General features: G+C 38.9%; 1 protein-coding gene and 1 long non-coding RNA gene across 3 annotated transcripts in view; one reads left to right on the top strand and one right to left on the bottom strand.

Annotated features, from left to right (window-relative positions):
* Window positions 1–20394, bottom strand: part of LOC118227992 (NT-3 growth factor receptor-like) — a 177806-nt gene extending 157412 nt beyond the window's left edge. The window contains exons 1-2 of one of the 2 annotated variants that reach the window (XM_035419147.1): window positions 20309–20394; window positions 5620–6304 (exon numbers count right to left, since the gene is read on the bottom strand). In XM_035419147.1, coding sequence (XP_035275038.1) covers window positions 5620–5864 — 245 coding nt within the window. In that variant the 5' untranslated portion in view covers window positions 5865–6304; window positions 20309–20394. Of the gene's footprint in view, window positions 1–5619; window positions 6305–20308 lie in introns of those variants that run through there. The other variant, XM_035419148.1, reaches the window with a different exon arrangement.
* On the top strand, window positions 6321–8905 carry LOC118227993. The gene is made up of 2 exons (XR_004765392.1): window positions 6321–7161; window positions 8513–8905. It is a non-coding gene; the product is annotated as an uncharacterized LOC118227993 (long non-coding RNA).
* Window positions 20395–27864: the final 7470 nt, after the last annotated feature.

Below are 27864 nucleotides of genomic sequence, written 5' to 3'. Positions count from 1 at the left end.
TTTTACGTAAAATCAATTTATACAGCTGGAGGCTTTTACAGAAGCTATTTATGTTAAATACGTTGCATAAATAGCAACGTATTTAAAAAGGTACAACGACAGTTTGGCCCCACCTGGGAGCCAAACATCACTATCCTAAGACTCGCAATCTCAGTTCCCTAACCATTATGCTACACTGCCACCGTTAACAGATCAAAATCTAGGCAAAATGTGGCACTGCACATCCGCCATTGTAACAAAAAGGTGTTCTTCACAAAGGAGTCATCACAAAATGGCCCCTTCTGAAAGGAAGAATAATCACAGCCCCGTTGAATTGAGTTGTGCTTTTTAATCACCCTCGGACTAAGCATCCCCCCACCCCGACCCAATCTATTCATTCAGCTCTTCTGATTGTCTGCCTCTGAGAGAAGGTGCATCGTTTATATTCCTCTTCAAAAAGCCACGCGTGGAGGACACGTGAAGGCGTGGGAGAGGCAAGGCTGGTCACATGGAAAGCGCTTTCATCGCATCCGCCAAACGCCATGGACACAAGCACGCTCCTCCTAATTCTCAAGTGGTGGGCCTGACCTACTTACCGAGAAGACAGCCTCATGTAAACTTGATGATGTGCATAAAAAAAGCAGAAAAGGACTCTTTAAATACTGTGGGCGAGATACTAAAGTCACCATGGCCTGCAGATAGCAGGTGACATGATAACTCACAAGTAACAGCTCTGGTGCAAATCCAGAAACTTCCAAACCCAAACCTGCATATGGGATTGCTTTGACCTCTCCCACCTCGGGAGCTAATCCCATTATTATATTATAGCTTTTCACTCCCAGGGGACCCACTGAATGGACCTATAACAGCACTCTAATGAGATCAGATATGTGCCAGTTAAAAACTCATTGCGTTATTAATTGATGAGAAAACAGAGATTTAGGGGCTGCACAAAGAGGTACATGTAGCCTTCATTGTAGACCCATACAGGCAGCCATATGCATACACTGTACCATTTTCATATTCTGAGTGCACTCGTGTGTCAGTACAAACAACTGAGCCAAGGCAATCAACGAACAATGAGCTCTCCATCCAACAAAAGCCTCTCAGTATACAGTCCCTTTCACAGAAGGAGCATATGTAGCCTCTTCCAGATTGTCCTTACTGTAGCTACCACCATTATTCATTGAGCTTCAGCATAGAAAAGAAACTGTGACTACACCATCCTTTCATATATATATATATATATATATACCCCAAACACTACAGTACAGGTAGGAGAATGCAGTGCCTAGAATCATATGGCTCAACCTGACTTTTGTTAAAAATAGTTTTTAATATAATAATGAAAATTTGAAGATGGGGGAGCAGGTAAAATGCACAGGAATATTTTATTTTTTTTAATTAAAACGTACCTATGTGAGAAAGAAATGATATGATATGGCAAAATGTAAAAGTTTGAAATGTCAAAAATATATTGTCTGCAGATAAAATAAAAATAAATAAAGTCTATAAGAAAATTGTCTTTGGTGCCTGTATACGAGACTGAATGTTTTCATAACGCACAACTCCGTGTACCTCTGTAACCTATATTGCCCTGAAAATCATTATACTCTGCTGATTTCATATAAGCACAATATTGAAATAAAAAACAAAAGGTAAAAACACATGGATAACATTGATGATGACATTCCATCAGGAATTTTTTTAAATTGAACTACTTGACACAGAAAGTGCCTTACTAAGCACAGCAAAGGCAATCAGCTTAATGGATCCCCTTAATGAAAACAGATGGGCTGTGCTCATGGTATTTAATTAGACAGACAAATAATGTACGGAAGACAAAAAAATGGCAAGCTGAACAATGGGCACAAAACCAACACTAAAATATGTAGTTCTTATTTGTTCTTTATTAACTAGTCATGATGCGAGTAAGACCTATCTCAGCTATGGCATGTAGAAGGAAAGCAGGTCAAAACACAGTCCCATATTATAAGCCATTTATGTGATCTTTCAGAGACAAGCTGGGACTTTTTTCTAAGAAACTCAGTTTTATGACAAATAAGATATGTGTCTGAACTACAAAATCCATAGTACCCATCATAGGAATGAATAAATAAATAAATAAATAAATAAATAAATAAATAAATAAAAACTTCAATCGGTATTAGAAAAACAAAATCAGTTCTTTGCTGGACATACTCATCTGAGAACAAGTCCCTGGTTCGGTCTTTCAAAGCAGAATTATAATGGCTATTAAAATGGCACAGCCAACCAAGCACTTTCAATGAGCTTTATTTGTACTTACACAAGAAGTGCCCTTGGTGGCTTTTAAAGCTTTTGTTCCCTACTAAAGCATTGGATTGTATGCTTTTTTCTCTAAATTGTTAGAATTTTAAAAGGCTGTATGCCTGAATGTTTGATATTGAGGATTGAAATGTTTTCAGCCAATTAACTAAATAAATGCCAAAAAGTACAACTGTAATCATTTTGGTGCCCATTGAACTAGAAAAACTGTACCTTTTGTGAATACAAAATGGGTTGAACACATTGAAAAGGTCTTCCTATGACGACATCAAACATTTTTCGTGCCCATTTTTCTGGAAAATCCATTAATGCACATTGAAATGTGAACCAAATTGTGACCAGTAGCACAGGATCAACTGAACCAGACAGAATCTCACCCAGACGCCTTTCTTTAATCTGTACCTTTGTTTGAGAACCCCCCCCCCCCCCATCTGCTGTCTGCTACCCCCTGATATCAAGAAAAATAAAAAGAGTGCCAAGCCACTGGAGTGCAAGACGCAACTAAAAAAAATCAGTCCAACAAATACAGGAGATTGTTATTTCATTTTGAGCCTCGATATTTTTCATTCCAAAACTGCTCAGATGAGTGGAGTAGTTTGGATTACATGTCACATGACCAAGGACCAAAGCTGATCAAAATGACATGATGACATGGAGCTTTCCAATAAGCATTCAGTTACTTCCTTGTATTTCCTTTCTCTCTTTTCTTCTAGTGTGGCATGATCCAGACATTATGAGGAACCCACATCATGCAGTTTTGCCATTATCCCAAGTTGCAACTGGGATGATCTATTGTTCGGAACACTTGTTACGCACACACGCACACACATACATATATTTTACATCTGTTCATGATTTTATATTATATGCAAAATATATTAAGTTAGCTAGCTAGGTAAAATGCACAGTTGAATTAGTTGAATTACACCCTTCTGGTAGCAATATACACAGTTGTAATGTATGCCAGGCCTAAAATCACTGGACTGGAAACTGAGTGTCTGAGTATTTCAAAGATAGTGAGTACTTCTGTAAAGGTGTTCTGCATACTCCTTGATTCACAGATATTCTATAGTTGTTTGTACAGTGGAACAATAGTCGATTGAATTATAACTTGTGAGCACATTTCCAAAGGAATCTGACAGGAAATCAGAAGCAAAACAGTTAAATATAGATTGATTATTTAAATATGGATTAAGGCACATGAAAACGGAGGAAGGTGTTCCATGAGAGAGAGAGAGAGAGAGAGAGAGAGAGAGAGAGAGAGAGAGAGAGAGAGAGATATTCAGATAGGGCGACTGAAGATAATTGCTGCTGTTTTTCTTTTCTTTTTTGAAGCTTTTTATACTCTGACGCTAATATGCAAGTCAGTCTGCTGACATGAAGCTCAGTGGGAGCTGTCCGAAAGACGGGGTGCTGACAAGGAACAGACAGGACGCTCTTGCGCTGAGAGCCGCAGGTGTACTAACGCAACTGCAATCGTAAGGCTCAACAGAGACCTCCCGTATCTGCGTTACAGCACCAGCTCCTCCCTCTAGTGGTCCGAACAAGTGAGCAGAAAAAACGCGCACATAATCAGCAGTTGATTCTCTCAATTGCGTAGCGTTTCCCTCCAAACCTTTAAAAATTAAATTCAATAAAAAAGGATTTTAAATGTCTTAGCTGTTGTCATACGTGTTTTATTACGATTCGTAAAGATCGAAAATTAGAAACTTGTATTTTGATGTGAACCCAAATATACTGACCACAACTATTTAATCCCTATGTAAATGTAATGAATGCGGCACAAAGCAGAGAGGTTGTCATGGTATCCTCAGTCTTGGCGATTCACATCAAAGAATTCATAATGAATCGTTGTTTGTTCAAAAGAAACTGACTGATCTTGCCTCTTATTGGAAAAGAAACGTCCTTTTACGTGTACAGTTCATACAAATATGTTTTCCTGCGCGTGTGTGTGTGTGTGTGTGTGTGCGTATGTGTGCGCGCGCGCGCCTGTGCGTGCGTTCAATATAGTGTAAATGCGGAAAACCAATGCCTTAAATACAGAGCTAAGAGAATGATACGGATGGGGAGATGGTGATGTGGCGATCCAGACCTAAAGCACTTCAACTGGGTATAGCCTCAGAAATAAGCATGCCATGAACGTCCGCGTTCTATTTTTAAGAAGCCACAATCTATAGTGGTAAACTACTCTCCGTCGTAAAATTCAGCCCAGTGAAGCATTTGAGAAACCTAAACTCCTTTTCCCTATTTCGTTTTAAACGTTAATATACTTTTTCAAACATTTTAGCGGACGCTGTAGCCAGGGGAATAGTTGAACAAACAGTAAGAACACCATTTCGCTGTAAAAATAAAGAGTACGAAATACTGTTGTATGTGTATAGCCGTCCGTCAGTAAAGGGTCGGTCGGGTAAAGAAGTTTGATTTTGGGCACTTTCATAGAAACGTTTTAGTATAAAGATGAATCCATATTTAAAAACTCGGAACTCTCGAGCAGTGTTTGCTAAGCAGTCCTTGGCAGGAATTGCACAAATATTAAAACAGATGTTAATTTTCAGATAAGAGGAATGAGTCCCCCTCCTCCCTTTCGTACTGGAAATGTGTATTCGTGGTACAAGAGGAGTCTATATCATCATCGTCTTTCACTACGGACGATTCTTTTATCTAGTACAAGGCACCTTTCACATATCACAGATGGCGAACGTTGTGACAAAATTCCTTTAAAGTCCCCGCCAGGAATACAGAGCAGCCCCTATCAAGACGATTCTCTGTGAAGCAAAGACAGTTGTTCCATCACTCTCGAGACGTGGCAATTAGATTTGAAAGTACATCGTCTTTGATCTGTTAGTTTTTTCAAGAATATTGCTTCTTATACCCGAGAGAATACATATAGCCGACATCACTAATATCTTTCCTACAAGACGCACCATCAAATCTAAGATATGCAATTAATTTGTCAATTTAGGGAAAAAAAATTCCTTCATTCGGTCCGAAAAGATATAAAATGTGTGGTGTACTACGTGTATTAACAACCAATTGGACAACAGGTTTATTCATTCGGCCATATTTCGGGTGCAATCATATACTGACTGTGGTGGTAATAATAATAATAATAATAATAATAATAATAATAATAATAATAATAATAATAATAATAATGCAAAATGTAGGGCTGCATACCAGGCATTGATGCAAGTTATAAAGACAGTCTCCAATCATTTCTTGTAAACTGTAGCACGCATGTAGTGTTTGGCCAGCCGGAGAGAGTAAAGGGGAGAGTGAATTAAAAATACATGCATGGTCTCAACATGTGACATTTACTTTGAGCAGACTTACATGGACGTGATGTTCTTGACCAAATCTGGAATGCTGTTTGTATTATTGCCATTGTTCCCAGTGTCTTGCACAGCGAGCAAAGGGAAAAATTTCCCATTGTCGGACTTATTGCAGTAGATCTCCGTCTGGGAACAGCTGCAGGTTGACAGACAGTCCAGCATGGAACTCACATAGTCCTGGAAGATGCTTAAGAGAAACAATAATCTCCACCAGCAAATTCGAGGTGGATACCGCGATAGATCCATGATTCCCGACCCTGTGAAGCGTTGGTGTCCTTGTGCGGCAGGCAAATGTGGAAAATGTGAGTATCAGTTTTTGCTACGTGATTGCTTGTGTGTCTGTTTATGTGCGCACGCACGGGCGTGTTGATGAGTGTGAAGGTATGTCAAATTGATGCGAAATCTGTATAGTCCCAGTATTTCAAAAGCCAAAAAAAGAAGAAAAAAATACTCCGTTACAGAGGAGAGGGCTGAAAAACCAGTACTCCCGGACTGTCCTCTCTATACTGCATGGTACAGGGAGGGTATCGTGTCTTCTGTTGCCGTTAACCGCTTACTGTAGCTCCAGGTTGCTCTCGAGCAGCTCTGAGACTCATAGGGATGGCATAAGAAACAGAGGACACAACAGCAAGTCCGTGCTCCGAGCATGAAGTCCCACCTACTGGGCAGAATTAAAACTGACACACCTGCAAAATAGAAAAGAGATCAAATCAGATCACAAACGTCTTGAACCATTAAAATCACAGAAACATGCAGGGAACGAGAGCGACAACTGTATTTACATTTTAATTATTCGCGAATACCCAAAGCTTGTGCCCAACTTGTTTGGAAACAAAATCGTGGCTCAATGGAATTTCCAATTACGACTGCAATGTTAGAGTATCTGCATTAGCTAATCAACGTTGCTTGTCATAATCACGAAGCTGTATATAGTTATATGTATTTGTTTAACCTGGAGAAATGAAGGAAATACGGCTTTCCAAAGCATTGCATGGACGTTCTTACTTGAAGGGTGTGGCATTGGGAAGTTAATCGCGTCTTTAGATTGGTGTATTCACCAGTTTACCTGACATATATTGATAAGGGACCTGGTTTATCAATGTAAAAACCTATTTCAACACTTGCTAATTCAATTAATAAGGTAAATATTCTAGATAAAAGGTAATAGTACCCAACTGAATTTGCCAGCATACAGTAGTAGGCCTATAAATAATTTATGAATCATTTAATGTATAAAAAGAAATAATGTGGAGGGGGTGTTTTCAAACAGTGAGTCTCTCTTTAGAGACCTCATGCACTCCAAATAGACACAACCAATACAAAGCAATACAGCGAGGTGCATGCATTTTGATGCCTTACGATAGTATTCTGAAATCAGAGCGAAGTCGTACACGGCATTCACTCGCCATCATTGTTTTTAGAGACTTCTGAGCGACAGAGCAGCGCAGCTCTCCAGAAATAGCCTTCGCGTCTAGTCATGCAATAGGCTACGTGGTGAATGTTCTACAGGTTCCGCAGCAGGATGCCACGCTTGATTACAAAGGTAACCCAGCAGTCACGAATTTGAGCAGTATATGGTAGTATATTGTGTAGTGGTGGTACCTGTATACTTTTTTTGCATTACAGAAACGACGCTTTATCAATGCTGTCTTTCACAGTTACCATTAAAATTCTGTCAAACAGTGGATGTCTGTAAAGCGAAGACTATTTTTCCGGGATACATCAAAAAGATTGAATTTGCGTAAGTGAAGGCTCAGCTGTAGGTTTACGATGGATACATAAAACAAGCCTAATATGCGTTGCCCAATAAGATTAAACAAACGAAAGGGTTAACATTTATCTGAATTCAAACTTTTGCACGGGAATCGTTATGCATTCCGTGCATTAACACCGCAGTTCAACGTTTATATCCAAGTGTCAGGAAGGCACAGCAACTATTTATACAGGCGCATGACTGTAGTTTTACTGTGCGTGCATATAATTGCCTATTTGTGGCCGATTGTTCTGCACCAAATCGGTCATTTGTTCTGGATATTGGTGGTTCGTATCACAATATTTCCTACTGCAGTATTTTAAAAAAGCTCATGGTCCAGAACAATTTCAAAGGGTTTACAAAAATATGTTTTTCTGTATTGTTGTTTTTATGTTCTCTTAGGCTATATGGTATCTAAACAGGTAACAAAATGGTATCTACATTCAATATAAAACTGCAGGCAAAGTGAATGCAGATCGAGTGCATGCTTTAAAATATGATTCCAAGTGAACACACGAGCGCTTCAGCGCATGAGGCGAGGATAAAATCATTCTATTTTTGTTAGGATAAGCGTTGTTTGACATAATGCCAGCTTATTAAAAATTTCCACTTTTGGTAAATTTTGGCAAATGTTGCAGGGTGCTAACAGTGCCTTCTAGAATTAGGCAGGGAACATTACCTCCATTGCTACATTAAGTCCCTGTCATCTCCTCATTCTTCCCCTCATGTTAGTACCTTTTTCATGCATTTACTGTCAAAATTGGACAGCAGTAAACGTATCATTACTGGACCACCATTTTATAATTACAAAATATCACAACAGCTGCAGAAAACACCTATTAATTTAGCATATATTCCACCTCTTCCAAATTTCAGGAGCTCGACAAGAGAGTCATCAATTCCAGCTAAAATGATATGCATTGATATGCTTTCATTGGAAACATACAGATAATATTCAATTGACATGCAACAAACCCAAAGAATGCAGTTAATGTTTCTAATGGAACTTGATAATGGAACACAGTTATGTCTTCCAGGTAGTCAGCTGCCAAGCATGAGTGGTTTTCCTATTATTTGACTTTATGTTCTTGGCTAAAGGCTATTCTTTTCTTTTCTTAATCCCTTAATCACTAATATGCAGAGCAGAGTCCAAACTTGGATGCAGAAATCTGACCATGGCTGCTGTCCTTCCTCTATCCAAATCTGAGTGAACAGAAGCTGGCAAGGAGAGAATCCTCCATGATGATGCAGAGACTGGAGAAATACACAGTGCATAAGCTGAGTCATTTTACACTTCTAACAGCTAGACTAAAAGACTGCAGTGACTCATACAATCCAAATAGGTTTGTTCCTGGTTCATCCTGTTTCAGTACATGTCACAGTAAAATCTGAGAATCAAAGATTCATTGGCATTTTTTTTTTGTTGTCCTGGCAAGACTTTCATGAAATGTGAAACTGTTTATAGAAAGCCATCATTAAATGAATAACTGAATTGTATTGGAATAAAATGTCAATAAAATAATTTGAGACCATTTCAACAAAGTGATTTCCATTTTTTTTTAAACACAGTAAAGTCTTCTGGTATGCCTTCAACTTCACAATGAATATTCTAAATTGAATATATGCCAATGCATTTACAAATGTATAAACACCACATACACACAGACACAAATTACTGTTCGGTTTACTTTTGGAGACTTCCGTCATTGTTGTGCATATGACTATTACATGAAATGTCAAGCTAAGAGGACCCAAATCTCCCACTCCTCTTCCATAAATATACACAAAGAACGAAGCAGTAATGCATTTAAATTTGTGTATGGGCTCTGATCAAAATTATCCATAACATCATCAACAGTATGTGCAAGGTTCAGCACCATGGACAGTTCTATTAAATTCTGAAACCTCATGGTTTCTCAATAGCTAAACATTTCTTCACCTTAAATCTTGGAAGTACAGATTTAGACCAATAAGGAGTTTGTATATAGACTGGAGATGAGCCAACAAGATGCTGTACTGTGCATAAAAGTATAGGTCAAAATTACAGTAGGAGCATAAAAGTGTCCATAGAAAATTAAAAAACAGAATTCTGTATCAATGAATTGCATGAATTTTGGATACTCTTTGCCTCTACCTTTGGTTTCAATGTGTTTTGTTTAGTCGTTTATATAAGGTTTCCCAGTGTTTATGTTTGTATGTTTGTTAATGTGAATATGATGGTACCAAGATGGTCCATTGTTCGCATTTGGAATTATTGTACAAATGCATTTATTATACAGATGCAATTATTATGCAAATTATTATGTGGCAGTGCAGTATAATGGTTAGGGAGCTGGCTTTATAATTAAGATGTGATTCCCAAGTAGGACCTTGCCATTGTACCCTTGAGCAAAATATTAAATTGCTTCAGTACATATCTAGCTGTACAAATGGATGCTATGTAAACATGTAAAAGTTGTGTAAGTCTGAATATGAGCATCTGCTAAATGCCTGTAATGTAATGTTATAATGTACAGTATATGTGTATTGATGACTGTGGTGCCACTTATATTTAATGTTTTATTCATTGTACGAGACGTGGATAAATGGAGTAAAATCAATTTAAGAATAAATTGTTTATTTGTGGCAGCTGTTATCAGGGTTACAAATTATACAAATTTATTTTTCAGGCATCCCTTGTGCTTGAATGTAAGAATACATTTTTCTACCAGAAACATGTCGCCATAGCTCTTACATGTTCAGCTCACTTTGTAATTACACATCATTGGGTGGGACAGTTCTTCCATGGTAACAAAAAACACAATTTTAATTCACAGGCATATTCCATTCACTGCATCAAACTTAACTGCTGACTAAAAAGGTTTTTTTTTATTATTTTAACTATAAAACCAAGGGGACAAAACCCTTGGTTCCTATCAATGTGTATGCCTCCATCCATGACAAGGACAAATTCTTTGTTAATATTTGTGACTCTCTTCCCTAGTCCAAAGCTCATCATTTGATAGTCTGTGGTGATTTGAACCTGAAAATGAATACTGAGCCATTTATCTTCTACAGAAAGTAATACTTCTATATGATCAAATATATACATTGTTTTTTTTTTCCTATGTATGTACAGTGAGCTACACAATGTATGGGACACATGGATATTATTTTTTAATTATTTGGCTTTGTACTCCACAATATCTAATTTGTAATCAGAAATTCACATGTAGTTAAAGCATAGATTCTCAGCTTTTATTAAAGGGCATGTTTATACATTTTGGATTCACCATGTAGAAATGACAGTGCTTTTTATACTTAGTCCCTCAGTTTCAGGGCACCATAATGTTTGGAACAAATGGCTCCACTGGTGCTTCCTAATTAGTCAGATGTGTAATTGCTTCCTTAGTAAAGGAATAAGAAAGCTTTCAGAATCTTATCTTGATTCAAGGCTTTTGATTGGACTTGGGGTCTGTTATTGCCATTTGTCAAAAAGAGGACTAGAGTTGTGTCAATAAAAGTCAAGGAAGCTATTATCAGGCTGAGAAATAAAAACAAAACAGAGAGATAGGCCAAACCTTAGGCTTAACAAAAGTGACTATTTGGAACATCATTAAGAAGAAAGAGCACTGGTGAGCTCAGTAATCACAAAGGACCTGGTAGGCCAAGGGTTATAGCCATAATGAAGAAAAAAACCCAAACACCAACAGTAACAATCTTCTGCAGGCAGATGTGAATATGTCAGAGACTACTGTTCTCAAAATACTTAATGCACATAATTACAGAGGTTACACTGCAAGATGCAAACCACTGGTTAGCCTCAAAAACAGGATGGCCAGGTTAGCTAAGAAGTACCTTAAATAGCCTGCTAAATTCTGGAAAAAGATTTTGTGGACAGGTGAGACCAAAATTTACTTGTATCAAGGTGATGGCAAGAGCAAAGTGTGGAAGCCAAAAGGAGCTGCCCAAGATCCAAAGCAAAGGTGTTTTGGTTTTGGGCATGTATGGCTGCCACAGGTACTGGCTCACTTGTCTTTATTGATGATGTAACTGCTCATAGCAGCAACAGAATAAATTGTGAAGTGTCCAGAAGCATCTTATTTGCTCAAGTTGAACCAAATTCATTGGATTGTGCTTCCTCCTACAGCACGTTAATAGTCCCAATTCCTGAATTCAAGATGTGTGTTAACTCAAAGAACAAGAAATGCTAGGTGATTGACAGACCACGTAATTATACAGCAAACTGTACATATCACAATATATCTAATTCAGGAGATGAGCGCAAACACGATTCCACAGAGTAATCACCAAAATAAATATGCTTTTGTTATCTGGCCGCTTTACATCAAAGATTTTCTTTTGGCTGATGGCAACGACGATTCCAAGATCAATGGGAAAGAAACGGTCCCCTTCCTACCCACGATGCAGCAGGTGCCCATCCTAACCACCCTAATTCAACATGCTGACCTTCCCTGATGCCCATCACCTGCCAAGACGTGTGGATTGCACACTCCCGTGGCTAAAGGCCCGATCACAAGTGTGGTGAATCAAGACCATCTGTCAGCCTCAGGCATGGGAACACTGTCAGCAGAGGCGTGTATTAACCAGAGATACATGCAGTCCACCAGCATTTGATTACATTTCTTTATAAAAGAAATGACACGCTGACAAATGAAACTTAACTATGTGTTCTGAACAAAGTTAAGCCTCTCAAGGGAATCCCCACCTAAAAGTAATAAAATAGAGTAAATTATAAGTCAGTATTTGCAGGCTGTGTCATCACTGTCACACTATTATTATAACTATTCGTTTTCGTATTAGAATTATTATTTATTTATTTTTGACCAGAGAGGTATCAGATTCAGTAAATCCTTAATTGAAAGAGTTTATCACTACCATACCTTTCAGATAATCCTGTTTCATTTTGTGGCTCATTCTGTGATTTTTCTTTCTATTCCTCCTTGTCTGTTCTTAAAAAAAAAACTGACATGCCAACTAAGGACCAAAGACCGGCTAGCAGATGAGAGATGGCCTTGTTTGGGGAAGAGCTGCTCTCATGATATCACTATCTCACAGCCGAATGGCAATGTAAAAGCAATGTTTCCCAGTGTTCCTGAAACTTGTTGTGTTAGCTTCAGCAAGTGGGAGTGTTTAAGTGGTTGTACTCTCCTCTGCTGATTTCTTTTAAGATGCATCTGCAGTTGTTAACACAGATAATGTTTTTATGTGTAGAGTTTAGCTTCAGTTTCAAATTAGGCTAGAATAAATTCAATTGAAACCAAAACATTGCCATAGTGTGACAATATCCCCTTTAAATATGTTTTTAAAAAGCAAATAAAGAATTTTCTGAATGTTGATTATTTTATTTGTGGATCCTACGAAAACCATTGGGAATTGGCTCATTAGGACAGCACCTAATTAAAATCAGTCTGAATGAACAGTGTATTACCTTGCAGTGTGATTCAGCCTGCTTCATAGAAATAGAAGCAAAATACAGCAAGTTGCGCTCATTTTACAGTACAGCTGCAAACTGGAAATGTGAGTACCACACAGCCCAAAGAACACTATCAAGCAGACATGAAGTGGGACACAATACTGTGCACTACACTTGATATTACAGCATGGATTTATGGGATTCGTCTCAGACTCCCAGTCATTCAGCACTTTGCACTTAAATCATTTTCTAAACTGTTCCCAAGTTCAAATAGGTGCAGACAATGCATTTACTGTGTGCTGAAAAAAACCTTCATTGCAAATTATTCAAGAAGAATCTTGCATTTCAACTGAGGGGTGGGGGTTGGGGTAGCCACCACTCTTCAAGTATTACACTTATGCTTTATGTAATAAACACAGGATCAGAGTAGACCTGGGCAAATATTTTTCATTTCCATTTTTCACTTCTATTCAGGCTTTGACAGAGGCTGAACATATCACCCTGCAGTTTGCATAACTGCTGAAAGTGCAATTTATGTGCTGGTTTCCAGAAGCCTTTTTCATATCCTTTCAACAGATCTGAAAACCAAATACTGTAAATGAAAGAACACAGACACCCTCGCCTTTGAAGCGAGCAATGTGCATATCATTTTTTGCTATTTTGCTATTTTACTTTCCATTCCGATTTTCTTCTTCCAATAATTCTAGTACTTAGGAAAGGCAGCTGCTCCTTATAGTAGACAGCAGCTGTTGGGTCATTTTATGGATTTCTACACAAATCAGGGTGCAAGAACTGAAAAACTGCAGCTGCAGTTTTCAAATAGTTTCAGAATTATTTCAGGAGACATAACTTTCAAAACGGCTATTAACATTATAATTACAATGAATGAAGCCACTGCTGTAAAAAGAAACATAAAAACCATCAAAGCATATTTAAGGGACATGGACACACATGGAAAAATGCTTTTTTGTCAGATCAGACACATTTAGAATGTTTGGTTTTTTTCTAAGACTAGGACAAAAGCTTCTCAGCAGGACAAAGACACGAAGCCAAAGCTTCACTGGATTGGCTTAAATGAGCAGAAGTGCATGTCCTTGAGTCAGGTTGCCAACTGTCAGAAAACGTGTGGACAGCCCATAAAAACAAACCGCCTAACACTGTCTATATGTCCATAAATTCATGCTAGTATCATTAAATTTAACATACATTTACAGAATTTTGGATAGTGCCTTACGCAACCCAGTCAAGACCTGTCTATGGCAAGACTTGAATGGCTGTCCATGGAACATATCCAACCAGGATATTTTGTTCAGCTTTGGTTTTTTTTTTTTTTTTTTGTGAAATGTATTTTAAGTCAACCATATAAACGTTCAGCTAAGAATTCAACTTAAGTTTGAATTCTTAACTTAAGACACTATAAAAGTGTACAGTTTTATCATTCAGGTTTTGAATTAAGTGGTAAGGAATAGTTAATGAAAAGATGGTACAGTATATGAGAAATGTTGTTATGGGATTGGGCAGCATTATTCAATTAAGACTTTGATAAACCTGAGTTAAATTATTCATAGATGCATGCAATCATTCTTTGGGGATCATTTTAAGAACAGCCATATGAAATCAATAAATTACTCAAATTACAAAAAAAGCAGTCTTCTGGCAGGTTCACTTCTGGTTCTAGCATGCTCTGATTGTGGGGAGGAGGTAGCAGTCACAGATTTTAAGAGGATACAGTATGTGCCGGACTGTTTGCAGACATTCATTCTTTGTATGCTACAGTATGTATCACATACAGTGTGAGTGTAATGTCTGTAAGTATTAGGACAGAGACATAATTTTTGTTGTTTTGAACTCTCGCACATTGGATTTGAAATGAGACAATGAATAGAAGGTTACAGTGCAGACTGTGCTCAAATTTGAGTATTTACATCTGTATTAGATTATCCGTGTAGGGAATACAGCCTTTTTTACAAGTTGTCCCCACATTTTACGGGGCCATAAGTAAATATCTATGCTGATATCCGGGAGAGTTCTTGATCTGTTTAACAGTTGAAAAGGGTTTTTTCGTCACAATTGAAAGCAATTTTTTTTTTCTTCACAATTCTTCTGTCATCCACTGCAATAGTCTTCCGTGATCTACCAGGTTATTTGTGATTGCTGAGCTCACCAGTGCATTCTTGCTTCTTAACAATGCATCAGACTGTTGATTTTGATACATCCAGTGTTCTGGGGATCAATTTATTCAGATGTTTCAATCTTATGATACCCTGCTTTATTGGCATTTGGTCCTCATGTTGAGAACAACATCAGACTCCAAATGCCACACCTTGAATCAGATCTAGACCGTTTGTTAGATTTCTTGTGCAAAAAAAATTGAAGGGGGGGAATTGATTTGACCTTGATTCTGGGCTAGTTGTGATTGTTTTCAATAATTGTAATTCCTTTTTTTTTTTTCAAGCTTAAACTTTGCCATATTCAAAACATGTATGGTCAAACAAAAACAGTATCATGTTTCAGATGTTCCCTTTTGGGAAATTTCCCCAAATTTCCCCAGAAGCATTCATTTCAGTTCTCTTGGATGAGAGTCAGATGTATCAGTGTCACTTAAAATGGCGCTATTGGTTTCGCTATTGCTGTTTAGGAAGCTTGCCAAGTTTGTCTGCATGGAAACAAACAATGAATAGCAGGTGTGTTAAGTCACAAAATATGCACAGCTGGGATAAAATCATGCCACACTAAAACGCTAATGGGAGCTAAGCATCATTATTTCGCCTGCTGAGAGTTGTGTTTTATAGATAATGCCAATAAAGCTTTTATTGCTCCACCCTGTGCCATGCAGTGTCTGTGACATTCAAAACACTAAGAGAAACACTTAAGGCAATAAATTCAAGCGTGTTGCTCAGGCATGTTCAAGCTGATGGTTTGTCCAAATGGGTTGAACAATGTCTGGCTGGTGGAGATATTGGGGGTGAGGGATCATACAGTAAAACTCCCTGGGAATCTAACTGGGTAAGAAATACATGGGAGTGTGTAACCAATCTGTTGTAGGGAGGATGATTACATGAACTAAGAGGTACAGTATGGTGGGAAATAAACCTTAACACCCCTACTCTTTGGGAAGGGTACAGTGTGGTCTTAAAGGCTGTGCGCCTGGACCTTGGTTTAATGTCTAATCTAATCTGAAGGATGCAACCTTCTACAGAACACTAGCCTATCACTGCAATGGGGCATTGAATTGAATCTTTTGTAGAGGGAAGAGTGCTCCCTACTGGCCATGCAAAACCAATTCCAAATGCAACTCCCCCCAAGCCAAATGCTGCTGAACTAAGCACTATGAACTGCATCAGGGAAGTCAATATTGGTCGATGTCATGTATTATAGCACTCAAGACTACATTAAACCTACAGTATTACAACAATTTTATTGTTGATTGAATATTGTACAGCAAATAATAAGGCAATGGTAATCTGACAATATTGCAGTGCTGCCCTTACGATTTTTTTCTTTCTTTATAAAAATATCTATCACTAATTTGTGACATACTGTACAGAAATGTTAGAAGTAACTTTTACAGATACAGATAATACAGATAGTATTACGAGTGGGAAAACGTACTGTGATGAAAAAGCTCCTTTTAGCAGAACAGATTAACTCACACCTGAAAGAATGCAGATTTTAATTGCTGTTGCAATGATTCAATTAGCCTGTCAGTTCTGGAGGGGCTGGTTGATCGAGTTGGAAATTGTAATTAAATGGGGAGACACAAAGTAAATTAACACGATATATTATATACAGACAACTCATTTTTTATTATAATTTTAACAAATTTATAATTTATTATGACCTTCGATCAGCTTTTATTTACAGTGCATAATATTATCAATATTTTAGTATTCACTTTATAATAAAAAATCCATAATAGAAATCCCCTATTTTAAAGAAAATGAAAATAGATTTTTAAATAAGCTTGGATATTTTATTTTTTTTCTGATTTAGTCCATTTCTTAATTTATTTGATCTATTTATTCATTTTTTGTGATATAACATGCAACATACAAACAGGCTTCAGGCTTCCTAAGCATTAACAGTACGTGTGCGTGCATATATACGTGCATGTGTGTGTGTGTGTGTGTGTGTGTATTCTGCCTCTCGCCCAATGCATGCTGGGATAGGCTCCAGCACCCCTGCGACCCTGCCCAGGATAAGTGGGTATAGATAATGGATGGATGGATGGATGGATGGATGGATGGATGGATATACAGTATGTGCGTGTGCATGTGCACATGCGTGTGCTTGTGCGTGTGACTGTGTGTGTTTTTCCAGTCATGTTGAATTAAATTTGATTAAATTAGTATTAGTATTAAATTACTAATAACCAAAAAAGTACTTAAAATATTTACAATACATTGCAAAAACATTTACTAGGATGTAATATTTTTTTAACCAGGGAAAACTATTAAGGGTTAACATTCTCTCAACTTTCATTTTCTTCTTCAGAATCTGTCTTTACGTCAACCTATCTACCCAGATTCTTTCAAATCATAAATTAATCTTAACTGAAACAGAATAAAGGAATTTATCAACCAAAAAACAGGATTCTAAGCAAGCATACATAATGAGGAGGGGAATCCTTCCCCAATCTACAGACATTTAAATTTGTTACAGCTATTAATCACTGAATAAGGAAACACAAGATCACCTGTCCTTCTTTACTTGTGACTTCAAACAGACTGCAACTTGCATGCCAGTCTGTCTTGGAGCACCTGTTTCTCTGGGGATGTGAAATTATAGCTGAATTTTGATTCCATCCTTAATTACTTCTCAGCTTGAAGTTCCATTCTACCTCCCCCTCATTTGAGTCCCTGTCTGTTTCAAGTCTGTCTGTCCATCTGGCTGTCAGCTTGTCCACCCAGCTGATACTGCACTGATACTGTCGCCGGTTCAAACTCTTCATGTCCATACCCCACATCAGGTGTAACATCTTGTTTGCAAGTCAGTGACCCAATGATTTCACCAATAATCAACCTACTGATCTCATTAGCATTAAGTAAATCAATTAACCATTCATTACATAGCCAGCCTACTGGATAGCTGAACATTTCAAATATGAGCTGATATCTCTTGTATGTTTTTAAATGCATTTCCTTTTGACATGCCTTTAAATCACTGTGTGCATTTCATTCAAGGTATCCATATACTGATAGCAATGTATACATCATATATAGACATATCATGGTTTCACAAACTTCCAATGTATTCCAAAAAAATCATAGCATTTCAAAAACAAATTTAAACCGGCAAACATGAAATCTAATTATTTCCAAGGTTATCTAAACCAGACATGCCTAGAGTTTTGAGCATAATGGGAGCCAGGCCTGCTGGTCAAAATATTAAAATTCCCTTTCTCATAAACTTTTACTTAACTTAATGTTTCCCTTTGATCTCCCCAGTGTGGAATGCCCAATCGCATTGCGTGTGTGTGTGTGTGTGCGGGGGGGGGGGGGGGGGGGGGGGCGGAAAACATCGGGGGAGGAAGACACTTAACATGCTGCTCAACAGGTAGACTTGTGCACAACCAATCAACCAGCAGGGGTTGCTAGTGAGCAAAGAGATGCTGCAGTCCCTACCAACTGAAACCCTCTCATCCCTGGGTGACATTAGAGCAAACTGTGTGTCACCTGGCAGGGCTGCTGGACACAGTCAGCACCAGTACTGTCCAGATAACTTCTTAAAATATAATTTATTTTTATTACCACCCTATAGCAGACTGAACCAAGTTTGCCCCCAGGTCATAGTTTTGGCATTCCCAATGATGTGGCCTACATCAAAACTGACAGAGAAAACAGGAATATGAGTTTACTACGTATATACTTTTAGAGTGGATAAAATGGCAAAATGTATTATTTTAATAATCTTAAGTAACTGCATGTAGGTATTGTAAAGAAGAGAATCACCATATTCATGAGCGAATGCAGTCTGAAAATAAGTTTGTGCAAACAAGCAAAGCAAAATATTCAAAAGAGGTGTGACAGAGCAAAAAATAAATAGCTATGGCAATGTCTGCACAAGCAAAACACATTTTAGATAAAAGAAGCCTGCACTGCCTGTAGAAGGAATAAGTTAAAATGCTTTGCTTGAAAGATGACTGTGGACAAGCTATTTCTCTTTTTCCCTATCACCCTTAAAGTAGAAGTAGTTTGGCGATTTGTTCTAAACTCGGGCACATGTGCAAATCTTCTCTACAACATTGGCTTTTTATTATATACTTTCATGTTATTATATTTATTTCTTAATGTATTTCCTAGTTTTATACAAATTTAGAATTCCCACTTGTATCCTCAAGTCAAGCTCATCGCCGCAGCCTCTACTGTAAAGCTCTTCTCCGGGAATATACGATGTCCGCCATCGCTTATTCTCACACCGCAGTCCACAAATTGAGCTTGCAAAGACATTTCTGGTTTAGCCGGAGCAAGCAGACTGTGGGTGCCCCATTGACCTCCCTGGGTGATGCTACAACCAATTATGCATTGCCCTGCGGGGCTACCGGCCACAGATGGCAGCAGTACGGTCTGGGTTTGATACTGGATCATGGGGTCTGTCCACACAACAGAACAGTGCCTTGGCACCCGGCAGCCACTGTGTTCTTATATTTGCTTGCCTACATTGTCACAAGCCCTATTTATTGCGGTCGATGTTATCTGTTCCCCTCAGCTTGCATTGCAACAAAAAACTGAATTTGTTCTATTTGAACATGGTTGTTTTAACATCTATCTAAACATTGAAAAATCTCAATAGTTTTAAATGAAAAATAACAAGTTTTTAAAATAATAAGGACGAATTTGTTAAATTCATTCATTCACAGTCTGATCCCAAATGTAAAAATTTGAAAAAACAAAATGCTGTCCTTGGCTGAGAAAGCATGCAGCCCTTGAGAAAATTTACCCTTCAAAAGATCGCTGTTTGACATTCATGACAGTATGACAAAAAAAAAATCTGATGGATCATAGCTGCATAAACACCTTAGCCTAGTCAGTTTTCAACTGAATCATCACCATAATATAATAAATGTGTGACAACCAATGTTTTTTCTCTGTCGTCACGCATGAGCAGGTGAATCGGGGGGTCTGGTGTAATCATAGGCTCTGTTATTCTCTCTAAATAGATCTATTTTCCCGTGTAATGCGCATGGGTCACTCTCTTTTCGTTGAAATGGCAGCTGAGGACAGCCGGCACTGGCTGTTTTCCAGTATCTCAGATAAATCACACGGGGGGAAAAAAATAAATAAAACAAAACACTTTCCGTGATTAGGCCTCGCAGATACATTCGTGTTCGGCTGGTGAAGTCCCTGCAGGTAGCGCTCTGCGGCACGGTTATGTAACTAAAATATACCCTGGCGTATGTGCAACTGACAGCCAAAACTGCAGGCAGGACAATGCCAGCATGCCAGCCTTCAATCACTGAAATTAACTGTACATACGTATACGATTGTCCCCATCTTCCTGACAGTCTGGCCTTGATCTCACCTCCTCAGTTCTCTCGCAGAACTTTACCTTAGGTACCCTTGTTGCCATGGTAATGCCACAATCCAGTAATGAGGCAGAGGGGCATCCTAAGGAGAAGAGACAAGGTTGTGTATCAGAGGGATTCATCAAAAAAAAAACAGTAACCCTTCAGGATCACGGCTAACATGTACATACACTTATAATAAATTATATAGATTAAAAAATGCAGAGAAATAAGCAGTAACGCTTTTAGGCAATATAAAATAATTCAGAATGAAATGGACTTTTCCTGCACTACACAAGGACTGCAATGTTTTACTGTAGCACCATTGTGTTTAGCCAGTGATTAAAACAATCTAGATTCAATATAAGATAAGATTAAAAAAACATACATCTCGACCATTAAAGTGAAAATCATACATCATTGCCTCAGCCCAACCCAACGATTAACATTATGCTGCTTCCCTACAATTAGTATGTACTCCAACAACAAGAGCAATTATAACACACTGCAATCATAAACAATCTAATTTTGAATGTAATCATTAAAATATTGGATTTCCTCAGACAGGAAAGGACTCCTAAATCATCTGGTTTGGCACAATAAAGTGTCCACTGAAAACACTCCACTGCTGCATGCAGACGTCTGTTGCATTTCCATTAGACCAAGTTCAATCCATACCTCTATATGGGCACATCCACAATGATAATTTCCATTTAGTGAAGGTAAACCTAAGTGTTGTCTAAAGCATGCTGGCTCAGCTCAACTGGATACCTCATACACTACTGTAGTACTCACTCGATTCTGTCAAGTGATTGTAATGTAATTTCGTTAAACAACAAAAGTTAGGCTTCTGTCTCCAGTTTTTAAGCTTAACACAGGATAATGATAGAAGAATATTAAATATCCTGCAAGCTTTCGCAAGATTGTTCACTACTGAATACTCCATTTATCATCCATAATCGCACACCCCCCCCTCCCCTCCCCACCCCACCCCACCCCCTCGCCCCTCCATTGACAAAGTGCACAATCATAACGTCACTGTAATTACATTTAATGTAGAACAAAATATAGAATTCCATGCATCATACTTCACTGTTATTTTATTGGTGATATTTGCGATTTTCAAGCTAGGTGAATCAACACCACCTATTGGGATGGAGTGTGGTTCAGACTACTAGAGAAGCTTGTACAATATCTATCCATTAGTATCTAGGAGACCTTTGCAGTGATACCTTTCTGTTTGCACTTCAGATGGGTCACATATTAAAAGTAGAATCCCAAAAACCAGAGACAAGAAACCCAGCTGCGGCATTTTCTTCCAATGCCTCCAAATGAATAATGAATTAATTCAATAAAGCAAGCATATGAGTGAGAACCTTAGCACTCATGTTCTCTTGTGCAGCTGCCAGATCTGAAAATACCCCAGTCGATGTACATAGTGTTGCCATGTGGGTGTTGCAGAGGAGATGTATGACAGTAGCAAATGCATCTGAACATTTGCTATGGGGAAGGCATGATCAATATAAACCATTCACCCATCGCAATGTTTACATAACGTATAAGGTGTTATGGACTTCAAATCCCCCTCAGATGGACTTAAGAAAGAATCAAAAACAAGGTGTCAAATCTCCTGTGATCTTGTCATCTGACATGCAAATACATGAACAGCTCTAGTCAGATTAATTCTGTCCTAGATGTAATAACTGTGTGAATGTCTGAATGATTACTGAAGTGTCTCCTTAAGAAATTCAGGTGCATGACAGTTAGTGTGGTATGTAAACTTTGAGATCTTGAGTGTCTTTGTCCCACAGGCCTCCTGCTCAAATCACATCAACCAATTTATATCCTATTATGTCTACAAATAATTGTATGTGTTCAATTATACTGTACGAATGAACAGATGTAGTCATAGATATACATCTATGATAGGAACTGTGATAGGAATGACAGGAACAGTGATTTTCAGATAGTGTGTGATTAGATATGTGTTGGCAGCAATATAGTGACATAGCATGTTAATGAGACATTTTAAAGTGACAAAGAGTGGCTTTGGATTTGGAGACAGGAGGCACAGAAAGAATTAGACACAACCTGTACACACGCAATTAGCAAAAACAGACCGGGAGGTAGAAAGAAAAGTTTGTCTGAACACTGGTGAAGTCATAGCACCAGAGGACTTCTTTATCCTGTGTTCATCCAGGATATTATCAAGGATCTGCAACATCAGGACTGAATTTTAATTGCGCCCTGTGAATTAGGAGGGACATTTTGGAGGATGGATAACATTTTCATGTACTCTGGTAATGACCTGCTTTACAGGGAAAAGGCTGTAAAGACAGTTTATGGCTATTTTTGTGCATAGAATGGCAACCAAAAAAAAAAACACAAAAGCTGACTATTAACAACAGAGCCTGTCCTTGTTTAGTGGCAAGAATATTTGGGGGTGAATACTGTACAATTAAAATATGTTCCAAAATAAGCCAGAATTGTGTGGCCCAGGGATAGTTATAGCCCTAAATGATTAACAATGCCAGATTAAAAATGCCACATAGTTTGCTTATAAAAAATCCCAGGTAAAGGTAATTGTCGAAATGAAGTTGCAGTTCTACGAACAGAGACTCATATAGTTTTATCTGCATTCTGTCTATGTTGTGGTGTAACACAATGCATCTAATTAACACATTTATATATGCATAATCTGACTAATTCCACATCCAGACAGACAGCTGGACATTTTCAAAAGTATTAGGGAAGGTTGCATGCCTCATTAGTCTTTGATGTTCCTGTAAAGATTGAAAGTTAAAGGCCACAATGTACCTAATCCTTTCCCAGAGAGGGTCTGAAAAATATGAGAGAGAAAGTGAGAGAGAGAACGAGGCACAGAGTGACAGAGTGGGAGAAAAATGTGACAGCTGGAGAATCAAGATGTGTATACAGCATTCAGCAAGATCAAGGTTTTTGTTCTTCCCCAACAAAGCAAGCTCATGCAGCTTGGACTGAGCACTCAATCCACGCCCACCCTCACATCCAGAGGGTAATGACGTACAGTGTCAATGAGTCAACTTCCCTTTGGGAAAAAGAATCTTCAATCTCCAACACATTCATTTGGTTTCTGTTTTTCGCATGTTTTTACGGTTTCAACTGCTCCAGTGAAGATAACCTATTACATTTTATTACCATCATTATTTCTCCAATAGTCTGTAGCAATTTTTAGGAAATAACCCTGCCCCCTGGGCTTGGTCAGAGATGGACAGGTACATTATGAAGAATGTCTCAGTTAATAAAAATTGATCACATTCAGGCAAGTTACGGAAATACACAGGTCTATATCTGAATCTCAACATGAGTCACATGTAATTGTGCCCATAAAAAAACCCAAGGTGCACCGTCTCCCACTGTTGGTGGGATAAGATAGTCATTAGGCAAATTCTTGTGAATCCCTGGAAAACATCGGTCTTCTGTTACTAAGGAAGGTCAGATGTGTGAGGGCTGCCTAATTATTTCTCATAACAACACAACGAGCAGCAATCGAAGTGCCAAATAAGGATTCCAGGTGAGTGTACGGGACATAACAGAGTCACACAACGCAAGGCTTTAAGGAACGTTCCTCCTCTAATCTCTTCATCTTGTCAGAGCAGTCACAAAGGATGCCATATCTGGATGATGCAGGGAGATGATATTTTTGTCTTTTTGCCACACATTTATCAAAATAATCTATTCTTTCAACTTTCTGGACCATCAGAAAGCAGTTCAGAATACCTGGAAGTGTAAGGACACTCCCGCTGTCCTCTCTGTCGGTTAAAAAAAGATTTTTTATGAAAGCATAGGCATTTTTATGGAGTCCATCCTTCAGGGAGATGAATGTGGGCCCATCCTCCCCGTTCTCCTTTCAGACAGAGCACTCGTTGACTTTGTACTCCGCCATACAGAGCACTCAGAGCACAAGCAGCAGCGCCGCAATGTATTATAGACTGGTCAGCCCAAGTCACTTAAAGGTGCCAAGGCAAATTGGATGATCACGGAAAGTAAGTTAAAGCTGCACAGCGGCCTCCTCTTCAGTTCTACGAGATTACAGTGGAGTCATCGGTGACCTTCACACGGCAGCACCCCTTCTCTCGCCGTCCCACATGACAGCCTAGCTCAGTGGAGCAGGTCGGTTCTACATGGCATGTCAGCTCTCCTTTCCCATCAGCATTGATTTGAAATTGATTAATCAGAAGTTTGTTGGAGACAGAGGAGGGGTGAGATCCAATTCTTCATCCAAGTGTATTAAGAATTCATTGGTCTTTGAAACAGCAGTAGATTCCGTTTTTTTTAACAACTAAGGATCTTTCTCTCAATATGAGAGAGAGAGAGAATACTTTGTAGGATGTAGGTAGAGCAATATTTTGCTGCTCTACCTACATTCTTGCATAACAAAAATATGTATATATATATAAACTCAATGATTTCTTGCTGTCAACTAAGACTGTAATACAATCAATAAATTTGTTTAGTGAAATGCTCAGCTTTGCTAATTCAGATGCCTCAGCCACATTATGCCTTTTCAGGGAGGGTGTAAGGAGAGGGAGGAGAGTAGGAGAAGCCACATAATGGTAGCTTAGATGGAACGTTATAAGGAAAAGTAAAAGTCCCCCACAGACAAATTGAAGCAGGAACAAGCTGAGCCTCACTATAATGGCCATTTAATTGGAATCTGTGGCTTGCTTGAATGGCTCTTGTTCGGGGGTAAAACGGGAGTGTTTAAATTACTCTTCGGCTCCTGCCTTTGCTCTTCTCTATTTCTCTTCCCTGTACATGAGCATGCCATTGCGAGGAGTCCATTAATCCCATGGAAGTGACTACAAAGAGGAACAAGGCCTCCGAGTTTTATGGGAAAAATTGTGGCTGTCCAGGACCTGGTCCACAGTCCCCTGCACAGGCTCAGCAGGCAGAGAGAGGGCAGCCGCAGGGTCCGATCCAGAGTTCTTTCACTGCAGACATGGGAACACTTACAAGACCTCTGGAAAATGAAGAAGTCTGATACCATTTGTTCTCTCCCCTCCTGAGGATTGGCGAAGGGGTACGCTGGAAAAAAAAAACAGTCCCCCTCAAGGCAGGCCGATTGAGTTTGATTCTGTTAAAGAGTTGTTTTCCCAGCCCTCTCTCCTCGTGCAGCTGACAGAGATATAGAGGGGGAAATCGGGGGACAGCCGAGGAGGGCGTGCGGAGATTCTTTCTGAGTTTGGCGAGAGGAGGACCAGAGGGCTCAGAGCGGAGTGGGTTAGCGATTAGAATCAAAGTGGCGGCTGAGGGGAGGAGAGGGGAAGGGCTCTCTTATTAGGGCACTGGAGAGAAGGGAGTGATCATTAGAAAGGTTTTGAGGTGGAGAGGGAAAAGCGAGTCTTTTAGTGTCTCCCTCACTAAGGTATAAACGACGGTTAGACGCGGAGGCTGCAGAGCGTGTGGATGTTTGTGTGTCTGTCATTAAAACCCAATACAGGATGCAGAGTGCTCTTTCAACCTTCAAGGGAAAAACAAATCATTAAGAAGAGATAAAGTGGGCGGAGAAAGCATTCTTTTCTTCTGTCTCCCTCGGAGCCGATAGAGACCCGGTAAGGTGCAAATCATGTTTCCATCCCTCTTGCTGCAAAAACACTTTAAACACGCAAATGTGACAGGAAAGGTAGCAACTCCAGAACCAAGCGTCACATTGGCACAACGAAAACATGAATATATACATCTATAAGCACATACATGGGAACAAGCAGGACGACCTGTCCCTCGTGTTTCCTGATTGCCCCTAATGGCCAGTGCGCAGTGAGTCAGCCACAGCAGTGACTGTTCCACTGTTCATGGGCATTACGTTTTTTTTGGAGCTATTTGTCTTTTTTTGAGTCTCACTCAAACCTGTTGTTTCTCTGCACTGGGCTTCAAACGTGCAGGACATGATTCTGACAGATCAGGAGTTGCCCTCTAATCCCTCAGGACCCCATCAATGACTACAGGTGCTAGGAACAGATACTGCATAACACGAAGTTTAAAGTCAGCTGATTGTGAGGGGGCAGTAGATGAGGAAGGCTAAACCCCTAAAGTACAACACATCGCCCCAATTAATCCTGAATAATAACCCATGCAAGATACTCCTTTAATAAGGCCTGATGCCTCGGTGCTCCCCAAGTCACGTGTTACGTTTGTAATCTCTGCATATAGCCTATTACATGTTCCCCAGATATTCAACATGAGAAAGGGAATGCATTCTGTCTCTCCACAGGAGAGATCGAAGTTGTTGATCAATCACAAAGTATGACAGTTAATTGTCTGATTATCTCCAGAGCTTAGAATTACAGTGTTCTGTCTGCAGTATAGTCTAGGCTTTAAAACATAGAAGTTTCGTATCTTAGCATTGTTTTGCATGTTAGTTTTCAGGTCTGATGGTCAAGGAGAAAAATATATATTTACACAGAGAAAGAGAAAACAAACAGCTCATATGAAGTTTGGAATCAATATGAGAATCCCCTTACTTGAAACCAAAGTCCAGTATTCTTCTTTAAGCTGATGAAAGCCAAATCAGGAGAGGGCAAGTGTCATTCAAAAACAGCCAAGCTTTTCATAAGGAAAAACACCTTTCCAAGGATATCTTGAGGAAACACAATTTGCACATTTGCAAGTCATATTATAAAGTCAAAAGATGCATTTGGCTTGTCGGCACTGCAGAGCCTGTCCGAGAACAATGCTCTGTCAGCAATATGAGGAGGAAGAACTAGTATGAGATTTTCAGTCATGTGACCAGGAAAAAATAAGATTAACTTAAAAAAAAAAAAAAGAATTTATAGAGTACATCATCTTTCCCATTACAATTCACCGGCCCAGCTCCCTTTGGATACACTACAGCAACACAGCTACAGTCATCCAATGGGCACAATCAAGTCCAATTTTTATATCATTAGTGTTGCATTTACAAGGACGAAGATACTGGCCCAATAATGATACTGACCACCCTACTATAATGGCAATCCAGTTCACTCCTCCATTTTGGCAAACCCGCGGTACATTCGTAAAATGCAACGCTGCAGACTTTTGCCCTCATTGATCTGAAAAGATAACTTACTTTCCACAGTAAGGTCAACTTTTGGATAGCTTTTGGAAATGACTGGGCACAAAAATGAATGTCTAAGCCACATAATAGCTCAGATCAATTCTAAGTGAATAACCAAAAAAAAGTGACCAAAAAAATGCCCTGCCGAATGCTGGCAAGTGCGGTCATTAATAACTCATCAGAACCTATGAGCTGAGCTAAGCGGAATCCACCTGCCATAGGCTGCACTGTGTGGCAAAGCAGTTGAAATGGTCAGTTCCTATATTAAAAGTTATGTACTAACTTTTGACTTGAAAAGTTAGTCCACTGGAGAATTTTTTTTTTTTTAAACTAACAACGAACACTGCAATCAGACACATATTTGTCAGACCATATGCTCAACATTAGTCATTTAGAAGTGTCATTCAATAACCAATATGAGAATAAATATTATAATTGGCTATTAACAATGAATATCAAAGCATCAGTTCTAATCATATTCTAGGCATTCAGTCA

Source organism: Anguilla anguilla, chromosome 5, assembly GCF_013347855.1.
Source record: "Anguilla anguilla isolate fAngAng1 chromosome 5, fAngAng1.pri, whole genome shotgun sequence".
Lineage (NCBI taxonomy): Eukaryota > Metazoa > Chordata > Actinopteri > Anguilliformes > Anguillidae > Anguilla > Anguilla anguilla.
Note: the sequence above shows the minus strand (reverse complement) of the source record. Positions and strands in the feature narration are given on the sequence as shown.